This window comes from Amblyomma americanum, chromosome 2 (genome assembly GCF_052857255.1).
Source record: "Amblyomma americanum isolate KBUSLIRL-KWMA chromosome 2, ASM5285725v1, whole genome shotgun sequence".
In the NCBI taxonomy this organism is placed as follows: domain Eukaryota; kingdom Metazoa; phylum Arthropoda; class Arachnida; order Ixodida; family Ixodidae; genus Amblyomma; species Amblyomma americanum.
In genome coordinates this window covers 165,534,755-165,562,040 of record NC_135498.1, presented here as the reverse complement: position 1 = coordinate 165,562,040, position 27,286 = coordinate 165,534,755, and the positions used below count along the sequence as shown (strand labels likewise).

The 27,286-nt window shown below is 47.1% G+C and overlaps 1 protein-coding gene across 1 annotated transcript in view; it reads right to left on the bottom strand.

Moving 5' to 3' along the window:
* Positions 1-9,390: 9,390 nt before the first annotated feature.
* LOC144119246 (scoloptoxin SSD14-like) overlaps positions 9,391-27,286 on the bottom strand; it is a 71,202-nt gene continuing 53,306 nt past the window's right edge. The window contains exons 9-14 of the mRNA XM_077651915.1: positions 26,805-27,009; positions 26,108-26,186; positions 20,670-20,860; positions 19,415-19,655; positions 12,219-12,332; positions 9,391-9,588 (exon numbers count right to left, since the gene is read on the bottom strand). Coding sequence (XP_077508041.1) covers positions 9,442-9,588; positions 12,219-12,332; positions 19,415-19,655; positions 20,670-20,860; positions 26,108-26,186; positions 26,805-27,009 — 977 coding nt within the window. The 3' untranslated portion in view covers positions 9,391-9,441. The remainder of the gene's footprint in view (positions 9,589-12,218; positions 12,333-19,414; positions 19,656-20,669; positions 20,861-26,107; positions 26,187-26,804; positions 27,010-27,286) is intronic.

The window sequence follows — 27,286 nt, the reverse complement described above, 5'->3', positions numbered from 1 at the left end:
GTGGGCAGGTGGCACCTGCACTGAAATTGGCAGCGGTGGGCACTCTATCAGGTTTGCACATTGTGATGACTTCGCAAAGTAACGTGGCTCCTTCGACTAATCAAGATATTTTGTGAGAAATTTTGAACTTCGCCGTGCTCTGCAATCACCCAATTTACAATTTGGGTCACGTCCTGATCCCCGATGATGTCACCAGGTATAATTGGTTGATGACAGAATTTGGCTGCTCGTGCAAGCACAAAACTGCATGACGGCAGCCTAAATGCTGTCGCATTAATGAAGTGGATCACTGAGTAACGTAAAGTACAAACTTAATTACGAATATTCCTAATTAATTCATTTGATCAGAATTCCTGTAAGGCTGTTTTCGCGTTCTCGCTGTAGCGTAGGCATTTAGCGAATAACTCACTCCGGGTTCGATTTTACAAAAAAGTTCGCTGTTATGGTGTTATGGTTCCTGTTTAGCGTGCTTTCCATTAGCAGAGCTGTTGTTTTGAGCATTCCACCGGTTTCCGATTCAATTCCTATAGCGGCAACCATTTTGTGAAGTGTACAACAAATCGCCGAGGAATATTTGAGTGTTTTGCGTCGACAGTGGTGCGTCGGGAGCGGAATGCAGCACTTGCCACACAGCGTTGTGCATGTGCATGTGCGAATGGTGTTTGCGAGGCGACGACGACGAAGTGCGTGGCGAGCGCTAGGAGCGAAGAGCTGACGTGTGAGGAAACCGACGTGTGAAGGGAGAAAGCGCAGCGGAGGCCGTGTCATTCAAGCATGGAGGTGGCAGCCGATGGTCCGTCCGTCCGTCCGTCCGTCCGTCCGTCCGTCCGTCCGTCCGTCCGTCCGTCCGTCCGTCCGTCCGTCCGTCCGTCCGTCCGTCCGTCCGTCCGTCCGTCCGTCCGTCCGTCCGTCCGTCCGTCTGTCTGTCTGTCTGTCTGTCTGTCTGTCTGTCTGTCTGTCTGTCTGTCTGTCTGTCTGTCTGTCTGTCTGTCTGTCTGTCTGTCTGTCTGTCTGTCTGTCTGTCTGTCTGTCTGTCTGTCTGTCTGTCTGTCTGTCTGTCTGTCTGTCTGTCTGTCTGTCTGTCTGTCTGTCTGTCTGTCTGTCTGTCTGTCTGTCTGTCTGTCTGTCTGTCTGTCTGTCTGTCCGTCCGTCCGTCCGTCCGTCCGTCCGTCCGTCCGTCCGTCCGTCCGTCCGTCCGTCCGTCCGTCCGTCCGTCCGTCCGTCCGTCCGTCCGTCCGTCCGTCCGTCCGTCCGTCCGTCCGTCCGTCCGTCCGTCCGTCCGTCCGTCCGTCCGTCCGTCCGTCCGTCCGTCCGTCCGTCCGTCCGTCCGTCCGTCCGTCCGTCCGTCCGTCCGTCCGTCCGTCCGTCCGTCCGTCCGTCCGTCCGTCCGTCCGTCCGTCCGTCCGTCCGTCCGTCCGTCCGTCCGTCTGTCTGTCTGTCTGTCTGTCTGTCTGTCTGTCTGTCTGTCTGTCTGTCTGTCTGTCTGTCCGTCCGTCCGTCCGTCCGTCCGTCCGTCCGTCCGTCCGTCCGTCCGTCCGTCCGTCCGTCCGTCCGTCCGTCCGTCCGTCCGTCCGTCCGTCTGTCGGGAAAGTGCATATCCAAGCAGCAATGACTCAAAGCCTCCTATTCTTACAGCATCATTTAAATCTGTGTGATCTACATGAGTCTGATCAGAGTAACCTTTTAAAGCTTGCTCCAACACTGTCACTCAAAGCACTGAATCTATCAACTATGGAGCCTAAGAAAGTTACGCTTGCTCTCAGGATTTTTAATGAATCGAGAGCAGCTGCACCGCAATGTTCCACGGAGCAACATGCTAAAGGAACAGCAGATTTCATAAACACTATTTTGGCATGGTGACGAATAGTGAATGTAAAGACGTCTAGAAACGGTGAACGACGGCGTGGTGAAATGAAGTCTCCGATTGCGTCAACAAGTCCACAACTGGAATTTTTGAGGGAAATACCAGGGTGGCTAGACTACTGGGCAAGCCTCAGACACGATGCTGGCCACCTGACGGAAGAAACTCACATGGCCTTTGGCCACACGAGCCACACTCTACATGACATCTCTTTATGCTGCCTGGAAGAGCTGGAACTTCGATATATGCTCCTCGGCAGATTTCAGATTGTCTTGAGGATACACTCCAGAATTATCGCCAGAAAACCGGAGCTCATGATATGTCTCGATCAGGCCGATTTATGAATCTGAGAACAAGCTCAGTCTTCAAAAAGTACTGGACGCGCCTGATCTTGACAATATGGCAGAACCGATTTCCGCGATGAGTGATGAATCCGTGCACAGTTCAGTATAGCAGTGACCAATGCTGATGTAGCAAAAAAAAAATTGTTGACGATTCCCGCTGTTACATGTGTTGCTTAATATGAAAAGGCTCATGTGTATGTTGTGCAAGGAAAATCTCCGCCTCTAGAACACCAGTTTTGATCATGATGGCACACTGCTCATTTCTGGCAAGGCAAGAGGAGGATTAAAGTTTCCAAGAGATGTTGTAGTGAACGATGTACTTTATACAGAAATGGTGGTTCGCAAATTGAGGAGTGAGCAGTTTGCATCCAAATTTCTCGCCTTTCCAGATCGGAAGGAGGCCCTTGTTTTCCTTCTGTCAACCATTCTCTACGATTCTGGAGGCCTTGATCACCTTGATGCCTGTGATTCTGGTCATTCGCCAGAAAAAGTCAAAGTCATGCACCATATTTTGAGTGCTGCTGCCAACATGCTGTTAAATAATCTATGCGAAACCAAAAACGCCAAAACAACAATGTCGAAGGGACGGCGAAAATTGGAAACTCTAAAGAGTTGAAGATTGAGGACTGTATCGTTTAATGGCAAGTGTTTCTTTGGTGGCGGACCTTTCTTGAACACCTGATTGCATTATAAAGATAGCTTTGTATTGAGGCGTTTTATATTCTGTACATGTTATTTTCATACTTAGCAACTGCTGCCTATAGAACTGTTGATAGAACTGTAGTGAGTGAGAACTTTTGTTAAAAATTTGTTTCCCCTTCTGTATGATGGCCGTGTATATGCAAATCTGTACGTTTGTTGCTGTCTTATAGACTATGACATCAGACAAATGGTACTGGATTCTTCGGCGCATACCTCATCAAATCACACAACTTGGTTACAGCTATATTCATTGTGTATGTGTGTGTGAGTGTAAAGTGCTTAAAGAAAGTCCTAATTCACTGTATTCGTTGCATATTTTTTTAGAAATCTTGCGGGTTTGTTGTGCAACCTCCGTGCAACATGAAGTAGTACATATTACCACATGAAGAAAGCTTGCAGTCAATGCAACCAAGGAAAGCATAGGGGAATGTCCCAGATTTTTACTGAAATGCTTATGAATGGAAAGTGAATAGTATAAACATTTTATCGATTCAAGGCAACCGACAAGAAAGAATTAAAGCAAAAGGAACCGTATGCCGAGGGTTTGATTCGAAACCATGACTGCAATGTATTTGTTATGAACTAACTTCTATAATAGCTAACAATAAGGTTTTGAGCTTCGAAAGCAGAGCTCGAAAAGGAATTAGGAAGAAACTAGAATAAGTAGTAATATTAAGTTCACCGTTCAGTTTAGCAACTGAGAAAGGACGGAGTCTTCTGATTGTTGCATTAGCCTAAAAATATTTGTCATCCTTTGAAAAGTACATCTTATAATCAGAAAACGTTAAACACTAATATTACGCTGGCACAAAACACGACGCATCTTGAGGAACGGGTGCCCGACGGCCAGGCGGAAAAAATATCGTAGGGTGAAGCTGACTTCCAGGCAAATCTGTTGTGTGTGACGTCACGGAGGCGTGCGGAAGTCTTGAGATAATCTAGCTGGCATTTCACAGATCCGTTTCCCAAGCATTTAACTCTAAAAAAGCCGAGCACCAGACCAGGGAAAAGCTTGTGCCCATTGTAGCCATTGGAAAGCTTGTGCCCTAGCTTGTACCGATTGAGATTGGACCAATGAAGAGAGAGACAGAAGGAAAAATCTTCAGAACATTGTAAAACAATGCCGCGAGTGCTATGAGGTTCAATATTTTTTCTTCATTTTGAACGTTTTTTTAAGGCAGTGTGGCTAAGTGATTCAGCACCCGCAGCGGTGGCCAAGTGGCTGAGCATCCGCCTCGCATGCGGGAGCGGCGGGGTTCAATCCCCAGTGCCGCCGGGTACCCACCGGTGATACAATTACTTAAAATTGGTTGGTTTTAGGACCCTTCCTTAAAAAAACGCTCGATATGATGAAAAGATATTGAACCTCGTAGAATTCACTGCACCTTTTGAAACTACATATTCTCAAGGATTATCCATCTGTCTCTCTGTTCGCAGAACCAATCTCTGTCTTCGCATGTATGTGCGTAAGCCTAGTCCACTGTGCTTGTTTTGCAAATACGACTGCGACTCCATTAAGTGAGAGAAACAGGGCTAAAATCAAAGACGTGACAAAACTGCACACCCGCTGGCTATCAACTGTGGTTAATTGTACAAGAACGTATTTACAGGTAACACAAACATCATAAAGAGCGCGATTAGAGCTTCTATCATTAACTAGCCCTCCAAAACGCCATTATGGGCTGCGAGTCGTGTCAAGCACCTTTTCTTGACAAATAGCTTTTTTCCCTTTTCTGTTCTGAACGGTAGGCATGGTAATGATGGATATCTGTGGAAACCCAGAACGCGTGTCAAGGATTTTTTTTTCCCTACATAATGCCTCACTTATGTTGAAAGAACACTAGCGTAAGCAGGGCTGTGAACTAAGCAGCGAAAACCATACAATTACTACTATTCTTCGGACCGAATAAGCAGCGAGGTATGCAGATAAAAATTAGCCGCGTAACATAACCCATGTTACGCGCCTACAGTTAGAGCTAAAGTCAAGCCAGTAGAAGCGCCTGTCAAGTCGCAATCAGCAAGATGCATTGCGCAGCCAGATGCCGCTTTCCATTGTGTAAGAAGCTGTTTCAATAAACAAAGCTCGCCTGGTGGCTGAACTAAGCACAACGTGCTCGCGCAAGCTCTTCAAGGCTATGCAAAAAAAAAAAAACTGACTCCCACAGTTTTGGCTTGTCTCGCATTCCGAGGTGAATAGTTTACTTTCTAAGTTGTACTGCAGCGCTCCTCCCTCCGCAAAATCCTTTTGGAAAGCACCGTAAAAGTATTTCGTCCACAGGCCATATATGCCATCTAAACCACGCATGATTACATTATCGCGCGGGACACTTTGTTCACTTCACAGAGAATGCGTAGAACATTCGCAATGTATGTAAAAAGAATGAGGATGTTCTGAGCTGCAGTGTTCTGCAACTAAGAGGCTACTTCCTTCAATTTGGTTCTGCTAATTCAGTGTACACAGTCGTCACACCACCGCTACACTCGAATCAAATTTTGACACGAGTGTCTCGCAGAGCCGACGGCACGTGTGTCAACGCGCTTTCCGTCGCCCTCAGCGGCTAAGTAGTTCACATAATTACAAGAGATGCCGTTAAGTTCCCGCAAGATTATTATTCCGTTCAGGTGGTCATGCGCTTTTTATTGAGCCAAATCTAACCAAAATAAATCAATTACTAGTCCGCCCCATTGCCGTATCTGCGTGCACGCTTCGTTGTCTCATAACAACGTATGTTTTCAGCGCAGTAGCAAAACAATCACAGATTAACAAGCCCACCAAGCAGCCTTATAAAACCCACTAAAAGTTGGTTGTGGTTTAGCTCTGCTTAAACCTGGAGTGACGCGAGTGCTACATCTGGCCGAGTGGAACTCGCACAGTCGAATCGCAAAGTCAGTCTTTCGCCGCTACGTTTAGCTGGTCGTTCCTTCTTCTTCGTCCCTGGACGTGGATTCTTTCTCTCTGCCCCTCTCCCCTTCTCTACTACCCCCCCCCCCCCCACTCGACACGGCGCATGCGCACAGCTGTTGCCGCTCGGTTTCGCCGGCGCGCCGCGCCGCCGGCAGCAGCAGCTGCTCCGCATCACGTGACCAACCAGCCACGTGACAAGGCCACGGAGCCGCCACGAAGCTCTTGGGGTGCCACGCTGAATGCTCGAAGAGCTGGTGTAGTGTAGCTTTCGCCAAAAAGCTTCAGATTCTTCATGCACACGTCGGCGTTCAGTGAACTAACTGTAAGACTGGACACGGGCTTTAGAATATTCAGAGACTGGCGCTCAACGAAGAAGACGACGAGAAGCGCCGAACATTCCGAAGCTCGAGCGCCGAACACTCCGAAGCTCGAGCGCCGAACGCTCGGTCGCTCGTGCGTGCTCTGGACTGAACGCGGTCTCTGTTTTGTGCCTGGACGGTTCGGCTGGTTGTTCGTGACGCTGTGCTTATTACTGTGCTGTGCTCTTATCGCTGTGCTGTGCTGTGTGTTGCTGTATTAGTAGTGTGCTGTGTTCTTATTACAAGTGGTGGAGGTGCCAACGATCCCTCGCCCTGGAGCTTCGCACCCGCGCATTGACTACCACCTCTGCAATGCCTGAGACCGTAACCCAAACCGCTTCACCGCTTCCGTCGGCTGTCTTCTGTTCCGGCGCCGCGCGGCAGCGTGACCCTACCATCTTCAGCGGCACAGATGACACGGATGTGGAGGATTGGTTGGCCTCCTATGAACGCGTAAGCGCATACAACAAGTGGGACGATAGCGTCAAGCTCACCACGTTATCTTTTATCTGAGCGACGTAGCCAATCTCTGGTTTCGAAACCACGAGGCTGACATCTCAAGCTGGGCAGCTCTAAAAACCAGTCTGACAGAAGTCTTTGGCCATCCCGCCGTGCGACAGCTTCGCGCCGAGCAACGCTTGCGAAGTCGGGCCTAGCAAACCGGTGAAAACTTCACCAGTTATATAGAAGATGTCGTCGACCTCTGCAAGCGTGTCAACCCTTCTATGAGCGAGGCCGACAAGATCAGACACATTATGAAAGGCATTGAGGATGATGCCTTCCAGATGCTGATCGCCAAAGACCCCCAGACTGTCTTCGGTGTCATCGGCTACTGCCAAATATTCGACGAGCTGCGCAAACAACGCCTTTCTACCCGGCGTGCAGGCTTACAGGAGGCCGCACTTTGCAGCTTGGCTCTGCCAGGGGACGGGGCTCTGGACCAACAGTCGCTCCTCCAGAGCATCCAGCAGTTTGTACGTGAGGAAGTCGCACGCCAGCTATCTTTGTCTACCTGCCCGCCTACGCCTGCGCCGTCGCTCACTCCCAACCTACAGCGTGTTATTGAGGAGCAGGTCGCTGAAGTCCTGCCACCTCCTTCTCAACCACCCCTGATCGCGGCTCCTCTTACGTACGCTGATGCCGGGGTGCGGTCGCGGCCCTCACCTGCGGCCCCTGTCTACAGGCCACCTACCCGGCAGTTAAAACCCTAGCGACCTGCAACCCCACCTTACCGTCCGGTTGCCCGCCCCCGATCACAGCCGCAGCCACTCAACCCCTGGCGCACACAAGACAACCGCCCTATTTGCTACGCCTGTGGCGTCGCTGGTCACGTTGCTCGTTTGTGTCGCAGTCGTGATCAGCGTCCCTACGATAATAGGCGTGAGCCGACGTACGACCTTCCGCCGTCGTCCTCGCCTGCGTCACACTTGCGGCCTCCGGATTCTTCTTCTCCTAGTTATCATCCCCGCTCCCACCGCTCGCCGTCTCCTGGCCGTCGTTCCCGTTCCCCAATGCTCCGTCGCCAACCCGCCGTCCACGCTGAAAACTAACCACCGCAGTTCCGGAGGCAAGAACTGCGTCACCAGCGGCTCACTCAAGACCTGTTTTGCGCCTGCCAATATTACCGTTTTCGTTGAAGGAGTCGCCGTCGAAGGACTTGTTGACACTGGCGCAGCCGTTTCGGTTCTCAGGCACACCCTCTGTCGCAGACTCAAAAAAGTTACGACGCCCCTTCCTCCCGTTTGTCTCCGGACGGCCAGCGCTCAGGACACTCGACCGTTAGCCGCCTGCACCGCCCGCGTGCTCATCGGGAACGTTCCCTACCCAATCGAGTTCATCGTCCTCGCCCGCTCCTCTCACGACGTTATCCTTGGCTGGGACTTCCTCTCCTCACATCACGCCGTTATTGATTGCGCCCGTGCTCAGCTTGACTTGTCGCCCTACAGTGACGCCCCCTCGGACGTAACCGGTGCTGGTGCCGCTACTGTGGTCGTCTCAGAGGATACAGACGTTCCACCTTTCTCTTCAGTGCTGGTGCCTCTTTCTTGTGCTGCGCTCTCAGATGAAACAGTGACTTATACCCCCTCTTTATGATGCGCTGACCAGAAGTCTGTTTTGCTGCCTCATGCTGTGCTGACAATTGTTCGTGGCTCCAGCGCTATTTATGTGGCCAACCCGTTCTCCTGCCCTACCACTTTACTCCGTGGCCAATCGCTTGGTAGCGTTGCCGTTCTCGATCCCGCCTCCGCATACCCCCTCGTCGATTGCGCGGCCGGTCTTCACGTCAGCGCCATTACGCCTGTTCCCATCACGAATCAGTCGTCTGTAGATATTTTTCACCGTTCCGTCGACGCCGCCCTGACGTCTACCCAACGCGACCAGCTTGTAGCCGTTCTGCAGCGTTTTCAAGCTTTGACTACCAGCAACCTTCCTTGGGCCGCACCACCACCGTTACCCACTGTATTGACACTGGAACCCATGCCCCTTTGCGCCAACGTCCGTACCACGTGTCAGTCGCTGAGCGCAGCATCATTGACGCCCAGGTGACCGACATGCTCCAGTGTCACGTGATACAACCGTCGCACAGCCCGTGGGCATCGCCAGTGGTTCTGGTCAAGAAAAAAGACGGTTTCATCCGTTTCTGCGTGGACTACCGTCGTCTGAATAAGATTACACGCAAGGACGTTTACCCTATCCCCCGTACCGACGATGCCCTTGGCTGCCTGCAGGGCTCCGAGTTCTTTTCTTCATTGGACTTGCGCTCCGGTTACTGGCAGGTGCCGATGGCGGAAGCCAATCGCCCAAAAACTGCATTCGTAACACCCGACGGGCTCTATGAATTGGACTGGACTGGACTGAACGCGGTCTCTGTTCTGTGCCTGGACGGTTCGGCTGGTTGTTCGTGACGCTGGGCTTATTACTGTGCTGTGCTCTTATTACTGTGCTGTGCTGTGGTGTGCTGTGTGTGCTGTATTAGTAGTGTGCTGTGTTCTTATTACATAGCGATCAATCATCCGATTAGTTGCTCGGCTCGTACGACGAAGTACTGCAGATGCGTTCACCCAGTGCTTTCTCTTCGCAACGCAAGTGCCGGCGCGCTATTGCTGCGCCTAGTAATAATGAGACACCACAGAACATCTCACAGGTATTAAAATTAAGTTTAGTACAAATACTCTTGACACGCAAGATTCATATATTCCCAACAAACAAGCGGCCCATCAAGTTTTTTTTTAATTGAGAGAGACGAGAGTGCCTCCAGGACGACCCACTTCACTCTCCGTCGACAGAGCCTCCTCTTCTAAAGTCGCTGTTTGCGTAGAGACGGCCGTCTCGCATGAAGATGGCGGACACGGCGTTCGGCATGACTTCCTGAACTTTGATCTTGTGGCCCTTCTTTTTCAACATGCTTATGTATTCCTAAAACATGTACCAAAAAGTAAAAATGAAAATTTAGCAGTGGCTCAGCTCGGCTATGCCAGGATATACGTAGCGTGAGCAGCAATTTCGCTCTCCTTCTGCATGACTATACCACACTGGCAAACGCCCCGATTTATGTATACCCCCACTGATACCTCTGCGCATGCGCACAAAACGAGAGGCGCTATCAAGCGGCTCCGGCGGCGTAGTGTCAGACTTGCTACTGCGCAACGGAGGCGCACAGCTGGGTACGCGCCGGCGCCAGTGCGTCTGCCGCGGCTATGAAGCACTCTTTGATGACTGGCGAGGCGAGCGCGCGCGGCGGCGGCGGCTCCGGCGCGCGAGCTGTGCACCGTGTGACGTCAGGTCTCCTCGCGCATGCGCAGCACGGCTCTCCAGGAGCCACGCGAAACTGCTCAACCTCGGCCAGTGTAGCTCACGCTACAAAATAATAATTGTTTCTTTTTTTTTGGGGGGGGGGAAGGAAATGGCGCAGTATCTGTCGCATATATCGTTGGACACCTGAACCGCACCGTAAGCGAAGGGATAAAGGAGGGAGTGAAAGTAGAAAGAGGTCCCCGTAGTGGAGGGCTCCGGAATAATGTCGACCACCTGGGGATCTTTAACGTGCACTGACATCGCATAGCACACGGGCACCTTAGCGTTTTTCCTCCATAAAAACGCAGCCGCCGCGGTCGGATTTCAACGCTACTATATATTGGCTGCAAAAGGGTTCATTTCATTTTCAGGGGGCAATATTGTGATGGTGAATCTCCCGTGATGTAGGCTCTCGCTAGTTTTCAGGCATTGTAAGGTGCCAAGACTTGTGGGTCGTTTCACACCGCTCTTTACTGTTACATGTAAGAGGTCACGAGCTTTACCGCTGTCATACGTGTGTTGTCAAGTGAAGATTCAAAAACGGGTATGGAAAGTTTCCTGCGCACACAATGCAGGACTTACGGTTCTCGGGCGCAGCGAGGATTGGAAGCTTATATCAAGAAGCCGTAATTTCTGCCTTATGATTTCAAGTACGATTAGTGATCAACACGGTGGCAGAAGTGCTTTAGCTGGAAGGTATGCAATTATGCATCAAATGCAAACAAATACAAACTTTTAATCAGTGAATTCGTCACAGAACTGCCTTACCCGTTTAGGTCAGCACCGCCACCGTCTAAAAAAAACTTCCTGCTTTCACATGCCGTTCCTTCATCGTTAAAGTATGGTATGCAATTAAAAATCAAATGCAAACACAAAATTTTAACTCTTGAATTCGCCCTACAACTGCCTTTCCCGTATAGCTCAGCACCACCATCGTCTAAGAAAATTTCATGCGTTCATATGCGGTTTCGAAACCGTTAAAATAGGGTTGCCACCGCCAACAACGGTTGACACCTTTTCATTCGCTCCGATGGCTCAGTTGTTTGTGCGCTCGGCTGCTCAACACGAGGGCGTGGGTTCAATATCGGCCGCAATGCAAGACACCCGTGTACATTGCCATGTTAGTGCACTTTAAAGAACTCTAGATGGTCGAAATTTTTCTGGATCCCTCCACTATACGCCATCCCTCATAGTAGAAAAGTCACCTTTGCATAGTTTCCTGCACTTAAGAAAGTAGACCTTTTTTTTTTCTTTCCTGAGTCCATATGAATGCCACAGAGAAAGTGGCGAAAGTCGTAAAGAACGCAGTTAAACTCCTTCCAGCAAATACTTTCTATTGTTAACACAGCGAAACCAGCAGCCATCGGTTCCTAAATTTGGGATCAATGCAAGCTGCTCCTCACTCTCTCGCGATGAATGTGATCACGCGGCCATTCACTCTCCGGTTATATCCCCTTCTAAAACGCAGCCTCAAAGTGCATTCCAAACGCTGTTTCTTGGAATGCTCCAACGGCAAAATCTACGCTTGTCTCTCCGCGGGTGAAAAAAAAAAAACATCTAGGCTTTGCTGCGGCAATGTCGAACTTGACGCCGGTATCAGCACTCTGCTTTTTACACAGTCTACATAAGCTGAAGAAACCTCGCTGAATACCTCGCATATACCCTTTGGCTCAGTGGTTCTAGTGCTCGGCTGCTGACCCTAAAGACACAGCCACGGCGGTCGGATTTCTATGGAAGTGGAATTCTAGAGGCCCGCGCGGGTAGTGCGCGATGTCAGCGCATGTTATAGAATCTAAGGTGTGCAAAATTATTAGGAGCCCCTCACTACAGCGTCCCTCATATCCTGAGTTACTTTGGGACGTTAAACCCGCAAACCAGAGACTAACAGACCATATTTCTCTTCTTTTTCGCTTCAATACGGCCACAAAGGCATGGTACCTTTTTCCACATCGAAGACTTACAGTGTAACTTTAAGGTAATTAATAATTTTTCTTCATTTCTTTATCTGCGGCAGCAACTCATGGATGGGCCTGACATGGGGGCTACAGTTTATGTAGATAAGTCAAATAAATAAAATGGATGAGGTAGCCGAGCTTAAGGTCCAGGAAAACATGGCTACAAAAAGATAGGTCATTTGCACGAATATTGAACTTCTTGCTAGTGAAAATGCCAATAAAAAATAATGACTTATTTCTAAAAACATGCAAGCTCATCCGGCGTATGCTTTCAAAAATAAGCTTAGATGATACCACCTTCGGGAAACTGGCCTCTACTTCCAGTTCAGTCGGCATCAGTTCATGGTGCAGCCTCGCTTGATCAATCGCTTCTTTGATAGACTTGCCTTGCCACAGGGCACGCATAGCCACCTGCATAAGATGGAAAGTGTAGCCATTTGAACGCGCCTCAGGTGTCACGTTTTCTCAATAATAGAGTTTCTCTGCATTATCTCAGCGTTAATACACGAAAAGTATGGCAACGCTAACATAACCTATGATTATGGATGGAAACTAATGCGGCACAAAAACCATTGGCTAGACAGTAAAAGTGAGGCTAAAAAACAGGACGGCCGTTTTATTAGATACAAAACCTGGCGCAGAAGGAAAGCAATATACTTGATCCAAATGAAACAAGAGTTATGCACTGATAAGCACAAAATTATACAAAACACAAATCTAAATATTTCGTCTTCCTTAAAAGTGACATCGCCTAGAGGGGGCCATACCACGCTTATTAGGGCAAAACTCGGAGGTCCTCGCCACGACCGCTCCTTCCTTCAGTCTCCTTTTTTACAGGCCTTGCCGCAAGCTCATCAGATAGGCAACAGTTTTTACAGCGTATCGACGAGCGACCACTGACTCGAAGACAAAGCTCAAATCTTTTCAAAAGGAACAGGTGGAGAACGACTCTGTACTAAAAGGTTGGCTCTAGGGTTAGCAGAAAGCCTCGTATACGCTGCACAATTCCCGCCACTGAGAAAACGCTACAAAACTGTGACGGGGTTAGTCTCTGTTCGCATCGCTGACATGTATGCACACCACCGCCGGGCAGTGACATGAGTGCCTTGCATAGCCGTTTACGTTGAAGTGTCTGCTCTAGGACATATTCAGTCTCTTTTCACACCCTTCAGAAGCCGCCGAAACCAGGACTGCTTTGACGTAGCTTACTGACAACAGCGACCACCTGTTGCCAAAACTCACGGAGGTCTTTGTTCCCACTTCGCGCCTAAAACTTCATTATGAACCGTCGTACCTTCCCTTGAGTAACGTTGTGCGATGAAAAACCGATGTTTCTACCTCATTCTTTTCATGTTGTGCCACTTCGCCTGGGGACTGGAAAAGCATAATCTTCAAATATTATTCCACCACTGCGCACCTGTGAAAGCCTAGCTCCTTAAACACAGGACTCCTGCTTCGTGTCTGCAGCGTTTCTCAGCAGCCGAGAGGTATTTTTGTTTAACACACACATTGCCTTCGACATTAACCACGAAATACGTCCTTCTTACAACCATCTCTGTTGAACAGCCGAGCATTGTATCGAAAACGCAACAGACGAAAGCATACGTAAAAGACAGTCGGTACGTTCCGTCGTACGTTTATCGAATAATGGGCCTCCTAACCTAAAGCCATGACCAAAGCAATGTTTAGGCACTAGTTATGCCCGCCCTTTCCAGTGGCTGACATTTGAAGAGTTTCATCTGGAAGTTTTTTCTACATTCTCCCCGCAATGCTGATTAAGACCGGCACCAAAATCTGCTGCCATATCCCGGACAACTTCAAGTGAAATGACACGCGAAAAGGCTGTAGAATTAAGCTTTTGCATTCCATCTCTTGAGAAGAAGCTGCCCAATGATTCTCCAGTGTCTTCACAACCTTCCGCTATTTTTCCCAGTTTGAAAGGGATGCATTATTCGTTCACCCGGCTCTCCGTCCTACCGACTAAGCATCAGAGCATGTACGCCCCTAGAACCACGCCTAAAATATACACCGATCCTCTTTGCCGTACTCTCATTTACGTGAGCCGCACAGACATGTGCCTGAGTGAGAGTCAGCATACTGCCTACAGGTCTTAAAATTGGATGTGGTACTCTTTTTAAGTACTTAAAGTACTGCGGCAACAACTCCGAATTTAACTCTCCAGAGTCCAAACACAGAAACAAGCACTCAATTTCCAGGAGGGCCTTGTCACAGCTTCGTACATTGCAGAAGTGTAAAAGAGTTATTGCTTTATGAAGAGAAACCATAGCGCCCTCTAATTATAACGAGCAGAAAGAGATCCTTCCTTGCAATTTAAAGCGAAACTACTATGCATGTAATAATGCATAGAAAAAGGTTATTGCTGCTTTAGCTTTGGTTAAACATGGAGTGACGCGATAGCTGCGTCTGGCCGAGTGGAACTTGGTCACGCGGACAACCACGTGACGAACCACTTGAACAGCCACAGCGCCGCGCCGCCGGCAGCTGCTCCAGACCACGTGACAAACCACGTGATAGCGAGGCGGCGCAGCCACGGGGGGCTGGCGCTGCCACAGGGTGGCGGCGCAGCCACGCTGAAGGCTCTAAATTCTACCGTAATGTAGCTGACGCTACAAAAATCATCGACCAATCAATAGTTGTTCTATCGCCTTCTGACGCAGCAGTACCGCTGTTTTAATTTCAGACTTCCCTTGGGAGGACGAAAGATTCTAAAGCGAATCCAAGCACGCCTTCTACATTTCTTGAAGCTGAATCTTGCAGTAGAAATGTATTTTGGGCGGCTTTTTGGTGCAATGCAGCAAGAAGTTTGTGTTTTGGAAATGTAGGCAAGAATTATTGGCTATTGTGGGGTCTTAAACGTGCATCACGTGTTCTCAATTGCGGTGTACAGTGCTAAAGCGACAGACTGAGAAAAACGAAAACTTGAGAGCAACCATGGAAGCTCCATACGATGGGAACAGCACTTACGACTCTCACAGATGCGGCGGTGATCTTTACCAGGACCATGAGACTGAATGAAACTTTTGTATGCACGTTTCCGACAGGCCTACTAACATGCTATGCAGAATGGCGAAACCTTTTTATTCATGACGATAGAAACCAGTTGCACAAAGGCGCTGCCACTGCTTTCTGTCGTTCTGTCTCCGGGCTGTTTCAATCTTTCCGTCATGCACCAACCAGCCCAAGCCAACACCTTATTTCAGTCCTTTAAACGTTTATGTCGTACTGTACACGTTTCACTTACAATGAAAATAAGTTAGTTTATATTTTACAGAGAGGTCTCTTCATACCATTCCCAGCGCACAGCATTTTGTGGGCGCTCAAAATGCTATAACAATTATGAACTACCCTTTCTAGGCAACCTCTTATGAGAGACCTACACAGAGTGTGTACACCACGTACATAACGAGGAGAAATGCTACAGGACATGCAGCTCTAAGAGCAGTTTAAAGGCACTTTTGTTGGTACCATGGTCAGGTAATAATAATTAGTTCAATTAAGACAGTCTACGAGGGCTACATGTATTAAGGCCCGCTAAAACTCGCTTTCTGATTCCTGATGTGTTGCGGCTCAGGCAGTTCAACAGCCTGCGTCTACTCTTCGCGCTGCATCCGAATCTCTCGGTTTTCCCATCAAAGGCTGAGGGCGCCACTGATTTCCCACGCTCAGCGTGAGTTTTCGTTTCGCGCCTCGAAGTTTCTCAATTTGTGATCATTGCAGCCTGCTCCCACCGCGGTAGTAGTTGGTCAGTGACAAGCATTCTTTACTGATAATTAGAAGAGAGAACACGCATACAAAGAGTAGTCTCGCCAATCAAACTTCATCGAATGTGTCAACAGCTTCTGGCCACGTGCCCCGTGTTCCTTTTTGGTTGTGCCAATTCGCTTTAATAAGGCACTGATTTCTGCGAGCGCGTTAAGGCAAAATAAATTCCATCCAAACGAGAAAAGTTCAATCTGCAGGAAGAAAAGCCCATCGTCAAATTATTTTGAACTATTCCTTCATTTCAACAGCCTCGACCACGTTACAGAGCAAAATCGAGGACCTACTCACAACTCACCACTTCTCGCAAACTGTAGATTTTTCAATGCAGCCCAAAATACTCTTAATAAATACAAAACTAGCACATGCCTGCGATTGCTCTTCGCAAGAGAGCTACCTCATTCTAGGCATATATCCCAGACATGGTCAGAATACAGTCAGCGAATCAGAGGCTCTTGAGGTAAGCATTGACCGTTAGTCGTTGCACCAAATTATTGCACATATATAATGCTCTCAATACTTTTCCCGGCGTGCAGCGAATACCGAAGTGGCGAATGTGTCTCTCGTGTGGCACTCCTTTCTACGGGTGTTTTCTCACCAGGCTTTCAGTTGTCTACTTTCGCTACGCTGTAATTTAAAATGTTTCAAAGATTGAACGCAAGTAAGTCTCCGCGAGACCTTAATTGTTGAATTCATTGTCCGTGTTCATTTCGTGCTCTTCTTCTGAGCTATTATATTATTAACTTGCGTTTTTTTTTCCTCACACAACCCACTCTCTTCCTAGTAGTGAAAGTCACCCCAAATATTTATACTTTCATTCATATCTCTGTTGCCACAATTACATTACAAGCCTTTTCATTAGCCGCAATGTTTCTGCGCGACAGCTGAGCACTTGTAAATAAGACAACTATTTTTTACTTTCCTGTGGAGGTGTACTGGTAAGCGGAAATTCGCGATCGGAGAGCACCTGCACAGTGCAGTCCTGCCTATTCTCTTTCTCCAAAATATTTCCCTCTGATGGTCGGTATCTGTAGTATTAGTTGCCTAAAAATATGTATTCCTGTATGGTTTTAATCTCTGGCTGCCTAACGTAAACCGCTATTCCTTAGCCACACTGTCTAAGATTACTCGAGTTGCTTTCATGTTTATTTGCATTCATGTTAGTCTCTCTCTAATTCGTGGATTTTGTTTCATTTATTCATAAAATGCATGTTACAGGGCAATTACGAGAAGAGGTACTGAAGTACAAGATAGCAAAAGAACCTCTTATGATCAAGTTAAAACAAGGCGAGGCGTGAGCATATTATATAAAGAAAGGACACTAAAGAAAAATTTCGGAACAGCACTATAAACAAAACAAGAATAGATGTTTGTAAACGCTAAAGAGCTAATAAGCATAAGTACTGTAAACTGCACAGAACCTATACACTAATATAAATAGCAACAATCTATAATGCAAACCAAATGAGAGCTGCCAATAAAATGCCGAACGGGAAATAATTATGGAGTCAAATATACTTTGACACAATGCCAGTATAAGCAATACCTTATGAGCTCGACAGTACCAGAAGGTTGAAAGAACGCTCACATTATCCTAATTCATAAAAAGAGAAACACCAAGGATTTGAAAAATTACAGGCCTGTCCGTTGCATACCTGGTAATTACTAAGGTAATCGCAAATGCAGGATTTTGTAAAGGATATTCCACAACAGATCTTATTCACGCTATCATTCAGGTGATAGAGAAATATGAAGAATATTACCAACCCTTATATATAGCTTTTATTGATTGCGAGAAAGTATTTGACTCAGTGGAAACCTCGACAGTCATGCAGGCATTGCGGAGTTAGGGTGTGGAAGAGCCTTATGTTAAAATACTGGAAGATGTCCATAGCACTTGCATAGCTACCATAGTCCTCTACAAAGTCAGCAATAAAAATGCGATAAGGAAGGGCTTCAGGCAGGCAGACATGATCTCGGCAAAACCATTCAACGCCTATTTACAGGAGGTATTCTGAGGCCTGAATTGGGAACAGTTAGAGATAACAATTAATGGAGAATAACTAAATAGTCGGCGTGTAGCTGATTACGTTGCCTAACTGAGTCACTCAGGAGATGAATTGCAAAGCATGATCAATGAGTTAAACAGCCAGAGCAGAGCGATGGGTCTAAGAATTATCATGCCGATAACCAAAGTAGAACATATGTTCGAGCAGTCTATCAAGGGAACAGCCGTTCAAAATTGGTAGCCAGGTGCCGGAAGTGGTAAAGGAATTTATCTACTTAGGACAGGTAGTGATTGCTGATCCGGATCATGAGAGGGAAAACATTAGAAGAATAGGGTGGAGCACATATGGCAGGTTCTCTGAGATCATGAATGGCAGTTTACCAATATCCCTCAAGAGAAAAGTATAGAGCAGTTGTATTTCAGCAATATTTACCTGCGGGGCAGAAACTTGAAGGCTAACAAAACGGGTTCAGCTCAAGTTAACGACAACGCAGCGAGCTATAGAAAGAAAAATGATAGGTGTATAGTTAGGAGACAGGAAGCGGCTGATTGGGTGAGAGAAAGAAAACGCGTGTTAATGACAAATCAAAGTGGAAATGAAGAGGAAGAAATAGGTGTGGGCAGGGCATGTAATGCGAAGGCAAGAAAACTGCCGGTTCTGAATGTTAACGGAGTAGATTCCAAGAAAAGGCAAGCGCAGCAGGGGGTGGCAGAAAGTTAAAGGGGGGGATGAGATTAAGAAGTTTACGGGCATGCGGTGGGCACAGCTGGCGAAGGAAAGGGTTAATTGGAGAGACTTGGGATGTAGTCGGGCTGGTAATGATGATGATAAATACTTTGAATTTCACAATACTAAATTTGGCAGAGTACCTAAATGTGATCACCGTTAAGTGCCGTTTTAGAAACCAATGGAGTTCTTAGCACGATTAAATTCCCAAGTCACTCCAATTCTGCCCCATATACTTTGTATATACCTTGTAGGTCACGGACGGGAACCAAGCACTAACTGCTAAGGCCTTTGCAATCGAGCTTCTCGCGGATATATTTTTCAAGCAATTTTTTCTAGCTCTTTGTATATAGTGTATTGCGTATGGAGGGCAACTACCTTTATGAGGAGGTTTCCTGAGCCACCTGCAGAACCTTTGACGTAGCTTGATCGTCTCTTCTGCCGTTTCTTTCCTTTCCATTGTTTGCAAGCTGCTCCATATAGCTTTGCTTAAATTCAGAATTTACATGCGCTCGTTGGTTTGACTACTGCGCAGTTACCCCTCGTTTATTGATCGATTTCGATCATTATATCCCACTTCGCTACCAATTTAGAACGAAGCGACACGTGGTAGTCCGAGGACACCCTCCAACCATTGGAGTCGATCTATAGTAACTGGAACCGCGATGAACCACCATGCACCTGCCTGCCACTGTGACACGTGCGTGGCCCTTAAGGCGACGTGACGGCAACTGGTCAATTGCATGATTGAAGGGCTTCTTTTGAAGAGCACTTTGTTTCCTTCATTAATAGTAACCGACTAGAATTTATTTTGTCTCGGAGGGCTTAGAGTTTCATTGCCTGGCGTTAAGTTCAATCATTTGTTTACTCTGCACGGAAAAACTGCCATATACCTGCCAAAGGCAATAATTTCCTAATTGAAGAGTACAAGTTGTCTGCATTTACTAAAAATTAAATAAAGAGAATCACTGAGCTCACCAGGCCAACGCCGGCGGCAATGCGGGATCCTCCAGATCCGCCCACACACATCTCTGGGTTGCCGTCCTTGTCCAGCACAATAGTGGGTGCCATGGAGGACTGCGGAATTTTGTTTGGCTTGATAAAGTTGGCAGAAGAAGAGCGGAATCCAGAGACGTTCGCTTTCCAGGGCGTGGCGAAGTCGACCATCGCGTTGTTGAGCGGGAATCCAGCACGTTCCGGTATCAACAGACTGCCGAAACTGCGCACAAAAGAGAAGCCAAACTTCGAAAACTTGTAGCGGCTCCTTAAAGAAGCCACAAAAAAGAGCACCGAGCTTAATTAGACAAGCATGTTGCAGACAGACACGGAAACAATAAAAAGTCACACCACCAGGACGATGGCAGCATGACAGATTGCTTGATGCAAAATTGCAGTACTGCTTGACCCCTCGTCGGTCTGAAAAAGCAGCACCATAAGATTTTGTGTACCTGGCGCACCAGCTCTTTAGCTCCAATAGCAAGGGGCCGCAAGCAGCAGTTTCTGGAAACCGCAAACAGCGTTCATGCTCAGCATAACATTTTCCTCCATGTTATCGCCAATATGTTACCCACATTAAAAATACGCAGTCTCCGTCCTGCATATCGACGCAAAAGTATGCTTTGCGATTTGAGAAGAAAAAAAAACGCTAAGGCGCCCGTGTGCTGTGCGATGTCAGTGCACGTTAAAGATCCCCAGGTGGTCGAAATTATCCCGGAGCCCTCCACTACGGCACCTCTTTCTTCCTTTCTTCTTTCACTCCCTCATTTCCCCTTCCCTTAGGAAGAACGCTAAGGCGCCCGTGTGCTGTGCGATGTCAGGGCACGTTAAAGATCCCCAGGTGGTCGAAATTATCCCGGAGCCCTCCACTACGGCACCTCTTTCTTCCTTTCTTCTTTCACTCCCTCATTTGCCCTTCCCTTACGGCGCGGTTCAGGTGTCCAACGATATATGAGACAGATACTGCGCCATTTCCTTCCCCCCGAAAAACCAATTAAATAAAATTAAAAAAAAATTTGAGAAGCCACCCCTCTTGATCCAGGAAAAACACTGCGGCCATGCAATGTCGCTCAAGAAGATATATCGCACGCTTCTAATATTTCTTCTGTTCTTGGCCAGTACGCTGACCTGCCGGCATCAACTTCCCGCTAGACCAAACACAGGCCACCACTCATTCAAAATATGACGTCAATTAGGTAATTAATATTCGGAGAGTGCTAGGAGGCAGCGTGCTCACCGGTGGTTGATGGTGCTGCTTATGGCAACGATGTTGCCTTTTGCGTCCCAAAAGCACGAGTGTGACGTGCCGCCTTGCGGTTTTTTGGTGTCGACAAAGCCGTAATAGCTCAAGTCGTCGTGAGTCTGAGAGTCGTTGATCTTGCTTCTGGCTGTCTCAGCCGCCTCCTCTGAAATAAGCTCCTGGACCACCTGCGATGACCGTTAGTTTAGAGTGCACATGTGATTGCGATTGAACCCGTCTATAGAGACATGCGAATTTACACTGCGTGTTGACGCGACAAACGAATGCTGCAGAACTCTTTTTTTCAGAGCAAAAGCTCTATTACTACATGTCTTCCAATGTCATCTTGATACGTGTTAGACCTTGAAGACCCAGAGCGCAGGGAAACCGCGTGATTCACCAAGCAGATGCGCACCTGTGCGCGCACGCCGGCTCTGGCACTGCGATACCACGTGATTAGGAGGGAGCAGGTTGGGAGAGGCGAAGCTGCGCACGCTAGCCGGCTTCGCCGTTGTGGTACCACGTGACTAGGAGGGTGTAACAGTTAGTATTTAGGCGGTTTCTCCATCCGTTTTGCCATGGACGAGGCACGCGCTGGACAGAGTGTGTCAACTCTACAGAGTGGCCGTCAAGCCGCGCCCGATCATCCAGACAATAAAGCTCTCGCCGAGATGGAGCTAAACAAGCCGCTGAAGCCGAGGAGCAACGAGAAGCTAGACTTTCAAATCAGCGAAAAAGAGCTTTTGGCCTTCATAACTAGGCTTAGAAGAGTTAAACCTCGCCAAATGTTTTTGAACTTCCTATCGTATACCTTCAATTCTGCACTGAACAAAAATAGACACAGGAAAAAAAAAATTCAATGAGGTGTTGAGGATACTCAGTTTTAGAAAAAATTTTAGATGTTTTAGAAAACATTGTTCACCAAAGTGTAAACATGTGAGCATGAGAAATTATTGCCGAAAATCGCTACGCCCAGCTTGAAAGTAAATTGTTCTTAGACACCGATTTGTGCACATCCCACGACCTTTCCTAAGTTCGTTTGGTGCCAGCCAGAACTCTTTCTATAATCGCTGCACTACTGTGTTACTACAGGTGACAGGCATAGCTCGTCAAGCATGCAAGCATTTCGAAAAGCGAAGCTAGCAAGAAAAATACCGAAAGTGTGTTTAGAAGCCCTTCGCCTGCGAATAGGTTTTGTAAAACTGCATTTGCTAGAAGGCTGAAAACTTTTTGAGCCATTGGAGCCTGTCTAGCCGCTCTAAGATCTGCCCTTATAAAAACGCTCTATACACTGTCTCTAGACTTCTTATAGACACTACTGCCTTCCTATAGATATTTTTTTAAATATTCATAGTCTATAGACTGCCTGCAGACAAAAGTCTACTAAAAGTGCATGGCCATCAGTATCGATTGTCTATAAATTGTTTACAAGATATCTATTGCCTATAGACTGTTCTCTATCGTTTGTCTATCGAGAGTCCGTAGACTTTATAGAGAGAAGTCTATGGACAATCTATATACTGTCTAAAGAAATTTTTGTAAGAAAGCAGCGACAAATTAAGTTTTTCTAGAAAGCGGCGCTTCCCATGAACAGAATAACAGAAGGGCTCTCCCTGCGTACCCAATCTCACGATTACTTCCAGCACAGCGCAAGTTACATGCGGCAGGCAGTGGCTTCAAGTTTTCAGAGCAGCAAACCCGTGGAAGCTTCCCGTTGTGCTCCTAGTTTGCATTTCACGGTAGGAGTACCGATTCAGACTTTAATCCTAACTTATAGGTTGAACTACCTTTGAGTTTTTTGAAGTATTCAAAAACACAGCGGCCTGCGTGAACTGGGCGTTAGCCATCTACAGCCCTGCCCTCTCAAAAATGTGCGCCACGAGCTCATTCATACATTTCAGGGTACCTAAATGTAACCTGTATGTGCACACTGATGTTGCATTCGGGAAACGTTTCCTATTGAGGAAATTTCAGGGGTAAAATTTGGAAAAAGAGGACTTTTTACGTAGTCGCAGGTAATCTTAAGAACAGAAATTGTCTCCTTTCTAAGAGCGTTAGCTCTTACTCATCAAGTTTCGAGATTTAGTGCGGTCTGCTACCATCCTGAGATCACAGCGCCATCTGTGGAAGCAACTACTCACCATGTTTCGAGATTTCATGGGCTCTGCTTCCGATGGCATAGATGGATAAGGCTGAACCCTTCAAATCGGGCGGTGGCTCAAGGTACCTCGCCATGACTTATGAAATTTTACTCTTGTCTTGATTTTAGCCACCAATGAGATAACCTTCGCTTGGTTACTTCTACGCGGTCAAAATCTACTTTTCCTTCACTGTCCTTAAACCCCAATGCTTTGAATAAGTCAGCACCGCTGCTTACCACTGTAAGGAGGAGCCCTTTACAGAAAAGTATCAAGTGATCAGCCGTTTCCTCCTCCTCTTCGCACGCAACGCACAACGTGTTTATCTCATGGTACCTCACTTTATATGTCTTAGCCCGCAAAACTCCCGTCCTGGCCTCATACAGCAAAGAGCTTCCCTTACAATTATAAGATATTTTCCATGGCAATTTCGTGCTTAAATATCCTCTATGTTTCCAGTGCCCATTTCGTCAGCATCCCTGTTTTCCACACAGCTCTCTCCGCTTCTTTAATCTTTTTCTTAGCCAATAATTGCTGATTTGCCCCCTACTGCTGTCCAGATAATTTCTTGTCAATTTTCTGGTTCGCTTTCTCCATTTCGTTTCAACGTTCCTTATATACAGGTGTCTGAAAACTTTTCTAGCCCGCTACTTTTCCCCCATTTTTCTCAATCTCTCCTCAAATGCTACCTTACTGCTAGCTTCTCTGCTCTCGAACGATGCTCATCCTATTATCACCCTGTGCCTCATGATTAGGTGTATTGCCCTTCGCTCCCAAAGCTAGCCTCCCTACGCCGCGTTGTTTGCTTTCTAACCTTGCTTGGAGATCTAGTCTCATGCGCAGGACCAAGTTGCCGAAAGTCAGACAAGGAACAATCACCTTTCCAAATCCCTCTTACCACTTCATACCTATTGTAATTTTACAGTGGCCTATTTTTCATGACAGCTGCCTTCCTACTAGCTTTATTCATTACATTTTTCTCATGCTCTGTCAGATACTCAGCACCGTTATTTATTCATACCCCAAGATGCGTGTACTCATCCACTACTTCTAGCGTTAACTCCTGTATTCTAGGCTCGCCACCCTCATCATTAAATATCATGACTGCAGATTTTTACTTAACTAAACTTCAAATGCTAATCTATCTCCCTCTGTACCACAAATGTCTACCAACTTCTGCAAATCTTCGTTGTTGTCAGCCATTAGCACAATATCATCCGCGTACATCAGTCCCGGTAATGACTGCTTAATACATTCTCCTTGCTTGCAAAAAGAAAGGTTGAAGCCTAGTCCGCTCCTCTCTAGTTCGGCTTCAACCCTTGCAGGTATAACATGAACAACAAAGGACACAGAGGACATCCTTGCCTAACACCCCGCAGTATCTCAATGGACCCTGATATATTTTTTCATTTTATAAGCCCTCTATCACCTTCATATATATCTTTAAAAGATTACCTACTCCATCTTTCACATGCTATGTGCCTAGTGTGTCTCACCAATCATCTTTAATAACGTTGTCGTAGGCTCCCCTAATATCCAGAAATGCTAGCCATAGGAGCCTGTGTTCCTTTTCAGCAATCTCTATGCATTGCGTTAATGAAAATAGACTGTCCTCCAACCTCCTTTCTTTCCGGAACCAATTTTCTAGCTCCCTTAGCACACCCTCGTTCTCCACCCAAGCCTGCAGTCTGTCCTTTATAATCTACATCACCACCCTGTAAAGCACAGATGTTACTGTTATGGGACGGTAGTTGCTTATGTCAGTCTTATACATCATGTTCATTCTACTTAATCGCCATTTATCAGAGGCTCTGCCATCTACTGTCATTTTGTTCACTACCTCTATTTGCTTTGATCCTGAGATCACCGCGCCCCCTGTGGCAGCAACTAGAAAACAGCACATCTCGCATTGACTTATAGCATAGCATTGTAGGAACAACCATTTGCCACAGACTAGTCATGATATCATGGTCCAATATCGTGTCTAGAGGTGGAACTATGTGAGTATGACGTCAGGGGACGAAATGACGGCCTACTTCCGGTTTCTTGACTCCATGAAGGCAGACATTAAAAGTTGTGCCCTCCCATCAGTTTCCCCCTCACCAAAAAATTTCCTCTAGCGGGTAGGATAACTGTCCCGTTACGGGACCTGTATATATTTTCCGACAAGGGGCACCCACCCGGAGACAAATGTGCACCGAATGTGATAGGAAAATTAAACCCTATAGGTTGTGGTATAGAAATAAAGACGCAATTAAATAGTAGGTAAACATTGCATACATGCAATTACTAAATGAAGCGTTACCGTATTGCAGCGCAAACGGAATACTAAGCCCACCTTGACTTCCCAAACGAAGCAAATTCCGTTTGGGACTCATCTTGAGGGCGTGTAAGTCGACAACGGGCATACGTGCATCACAATTTCTCTAATAACTAGCGCTAGGCGGCGATCGTTCCACTAGGCGGCGTGCACGCGTAGCCGAGCATGGTGGCAATCCACCCCGTTTCAAAGGGTATTTACATTCCGTTTCTCGAGACGACCGCCGCGTTCTTCTTCGCTTTCTTCATCTAGTAAACCAAACAGCTAAAGCTCGTTACTTCAACGTCTCCCAGACGATGGCGGCCGTTTTTTTTTTAATTTTCGAAGTTTTCAACCTGCTGAAGGGAAAAGGCCCTGAAACAGGAAATTCTGGGTCCAGATGAGGCAATTTGGACCACGGCATGCAACAGCACGATATTCAAGAACAAAGACAACGCGAAATCTTATTGCACAATGGCTTGAAGAGAAGAGGATAAATGATTTGTTTTGAGTGCGAAAGCAATGCTTAACACAGTCAAGCCCAACCAATAATCTTGCGGTTTGCATGACCTTGAGGTTGACCTTCGCCAAACTGCAGAAATAAAATAAATATTCTCGTGACTGGGTATCGAACCCGCAACGGTGTGAAGAGATTAGCTTTGCTGGCCACTGCATGAGAGCACTACGCTATCGCCGCAAACGATCAAGCCTCGTGTTAAATTTCAACACACTCTCGCACTATGCTTCACAGATCGTCGTCTCCATCAACTTCCATCCGCACGCAAAACCTTTGGCACGTCCTAGTCGGCTTAACTACTTTAAAACACTACCTTTTTTTTCGTACCGGGTGCACCTACATGAAGGACTTGTTTGTTTAGAAAATGCGAAGAGAGAGGCAACCATACTTCACGTAACAAATTCTTCAGAAATTTCGTGTTTTCAACTTTTCCTCAATCGCACTGGAGCAAAAGGGTCAAACAGTGATCTTTATAGCTAACCTGCGCTACGCTGTCTTCAAACTTTTGGTCACCGAGGAGCGCCTGCTTGCCGTAGGCGAACTTTAGAGCTTCAACAAACCTGCGACCAACAAAACAAAGCAATTTCATCACTTGTAGTCACGTTGTGCATCGTGAAAACAAACTGCCCCTTTGCGACGAAATCTCCGCAAGGGAAAGCGGCACCACAGAACGCCTCTTCACGCAAACGAGCAGGCCTAATTACCTAAAACTCGAGTGACTAAAACTTCGGAAACCAGCTATGAAAAAAATTAAAATTCTTTTTTTTAGAAGGCAAATGGTGCAGTAATTGTTTCACAAAAGTCTATGAACACCGGAAACGCGTCGCACGGGAATGGAGGAAGGTGGGAGTGAATGAAAAGAGAAAGAAGTGCCGTAGTGGAGACCTCCGGCAATTATTTCGACCACCTGGGGATCTTTAACGGGCATTGACATCGCAGAGCACACGGGCCTCTAATTTCGCCTTCATGGAAATTCCAATGCCGCCGCCGGGATCGAACCCGCGTATTTCGGGTCAGCAGTGTCATAACCACTGAGCCACCACTGAGCAGCCATTTTATGAATTTGTGCCCTCTCTGTAGTAAGTAATTTTACCTTCCAGAAGTGGCCAATGCAAAAGAAAATACTGACACTCCCTTTCAGCCTGCGTGGTCTTACACAAGACGAGTAGCCAACAAACCTGTGGTAGGTCAGGAGACTGTCGTCAAGTTGGTCTGAAGCCTTCTCTCTCAGAAAGTCCATGATGCCCAGTATGTAGGCGAGGAGGGCGCCATTGGCTGGTGGAGGGACTGAGTACATCGTGCGCCCGTCTCGGAACTTTCTCACAACTGGATCGGCCCAGCGCACTGTATAATTGCTGAGGTCATCTATCGTTAAACTTCCCGCTGAAAAAATAAAAAAAAATTTCAGGTTTTCGTTTTTATTCTGACATCGAGCCCTCTGATAAACAACAAAACGCTTTCCCAGATATTATAAGCGCTGGCGGCACAGGGGCACACCATCCGGCACGTGTACCATAAATAACAAGCTCACTTTTTGACATATCTTGAAACTCCTTGGGCTTTTTTTTTTAATTACCAGGACCAACCCTCAGCCCAGTGTCTCCGAGTTTCACAGAGACGGTGCCACTTAGGAAAGACGCCAACGCTCCAATGGAAAAAA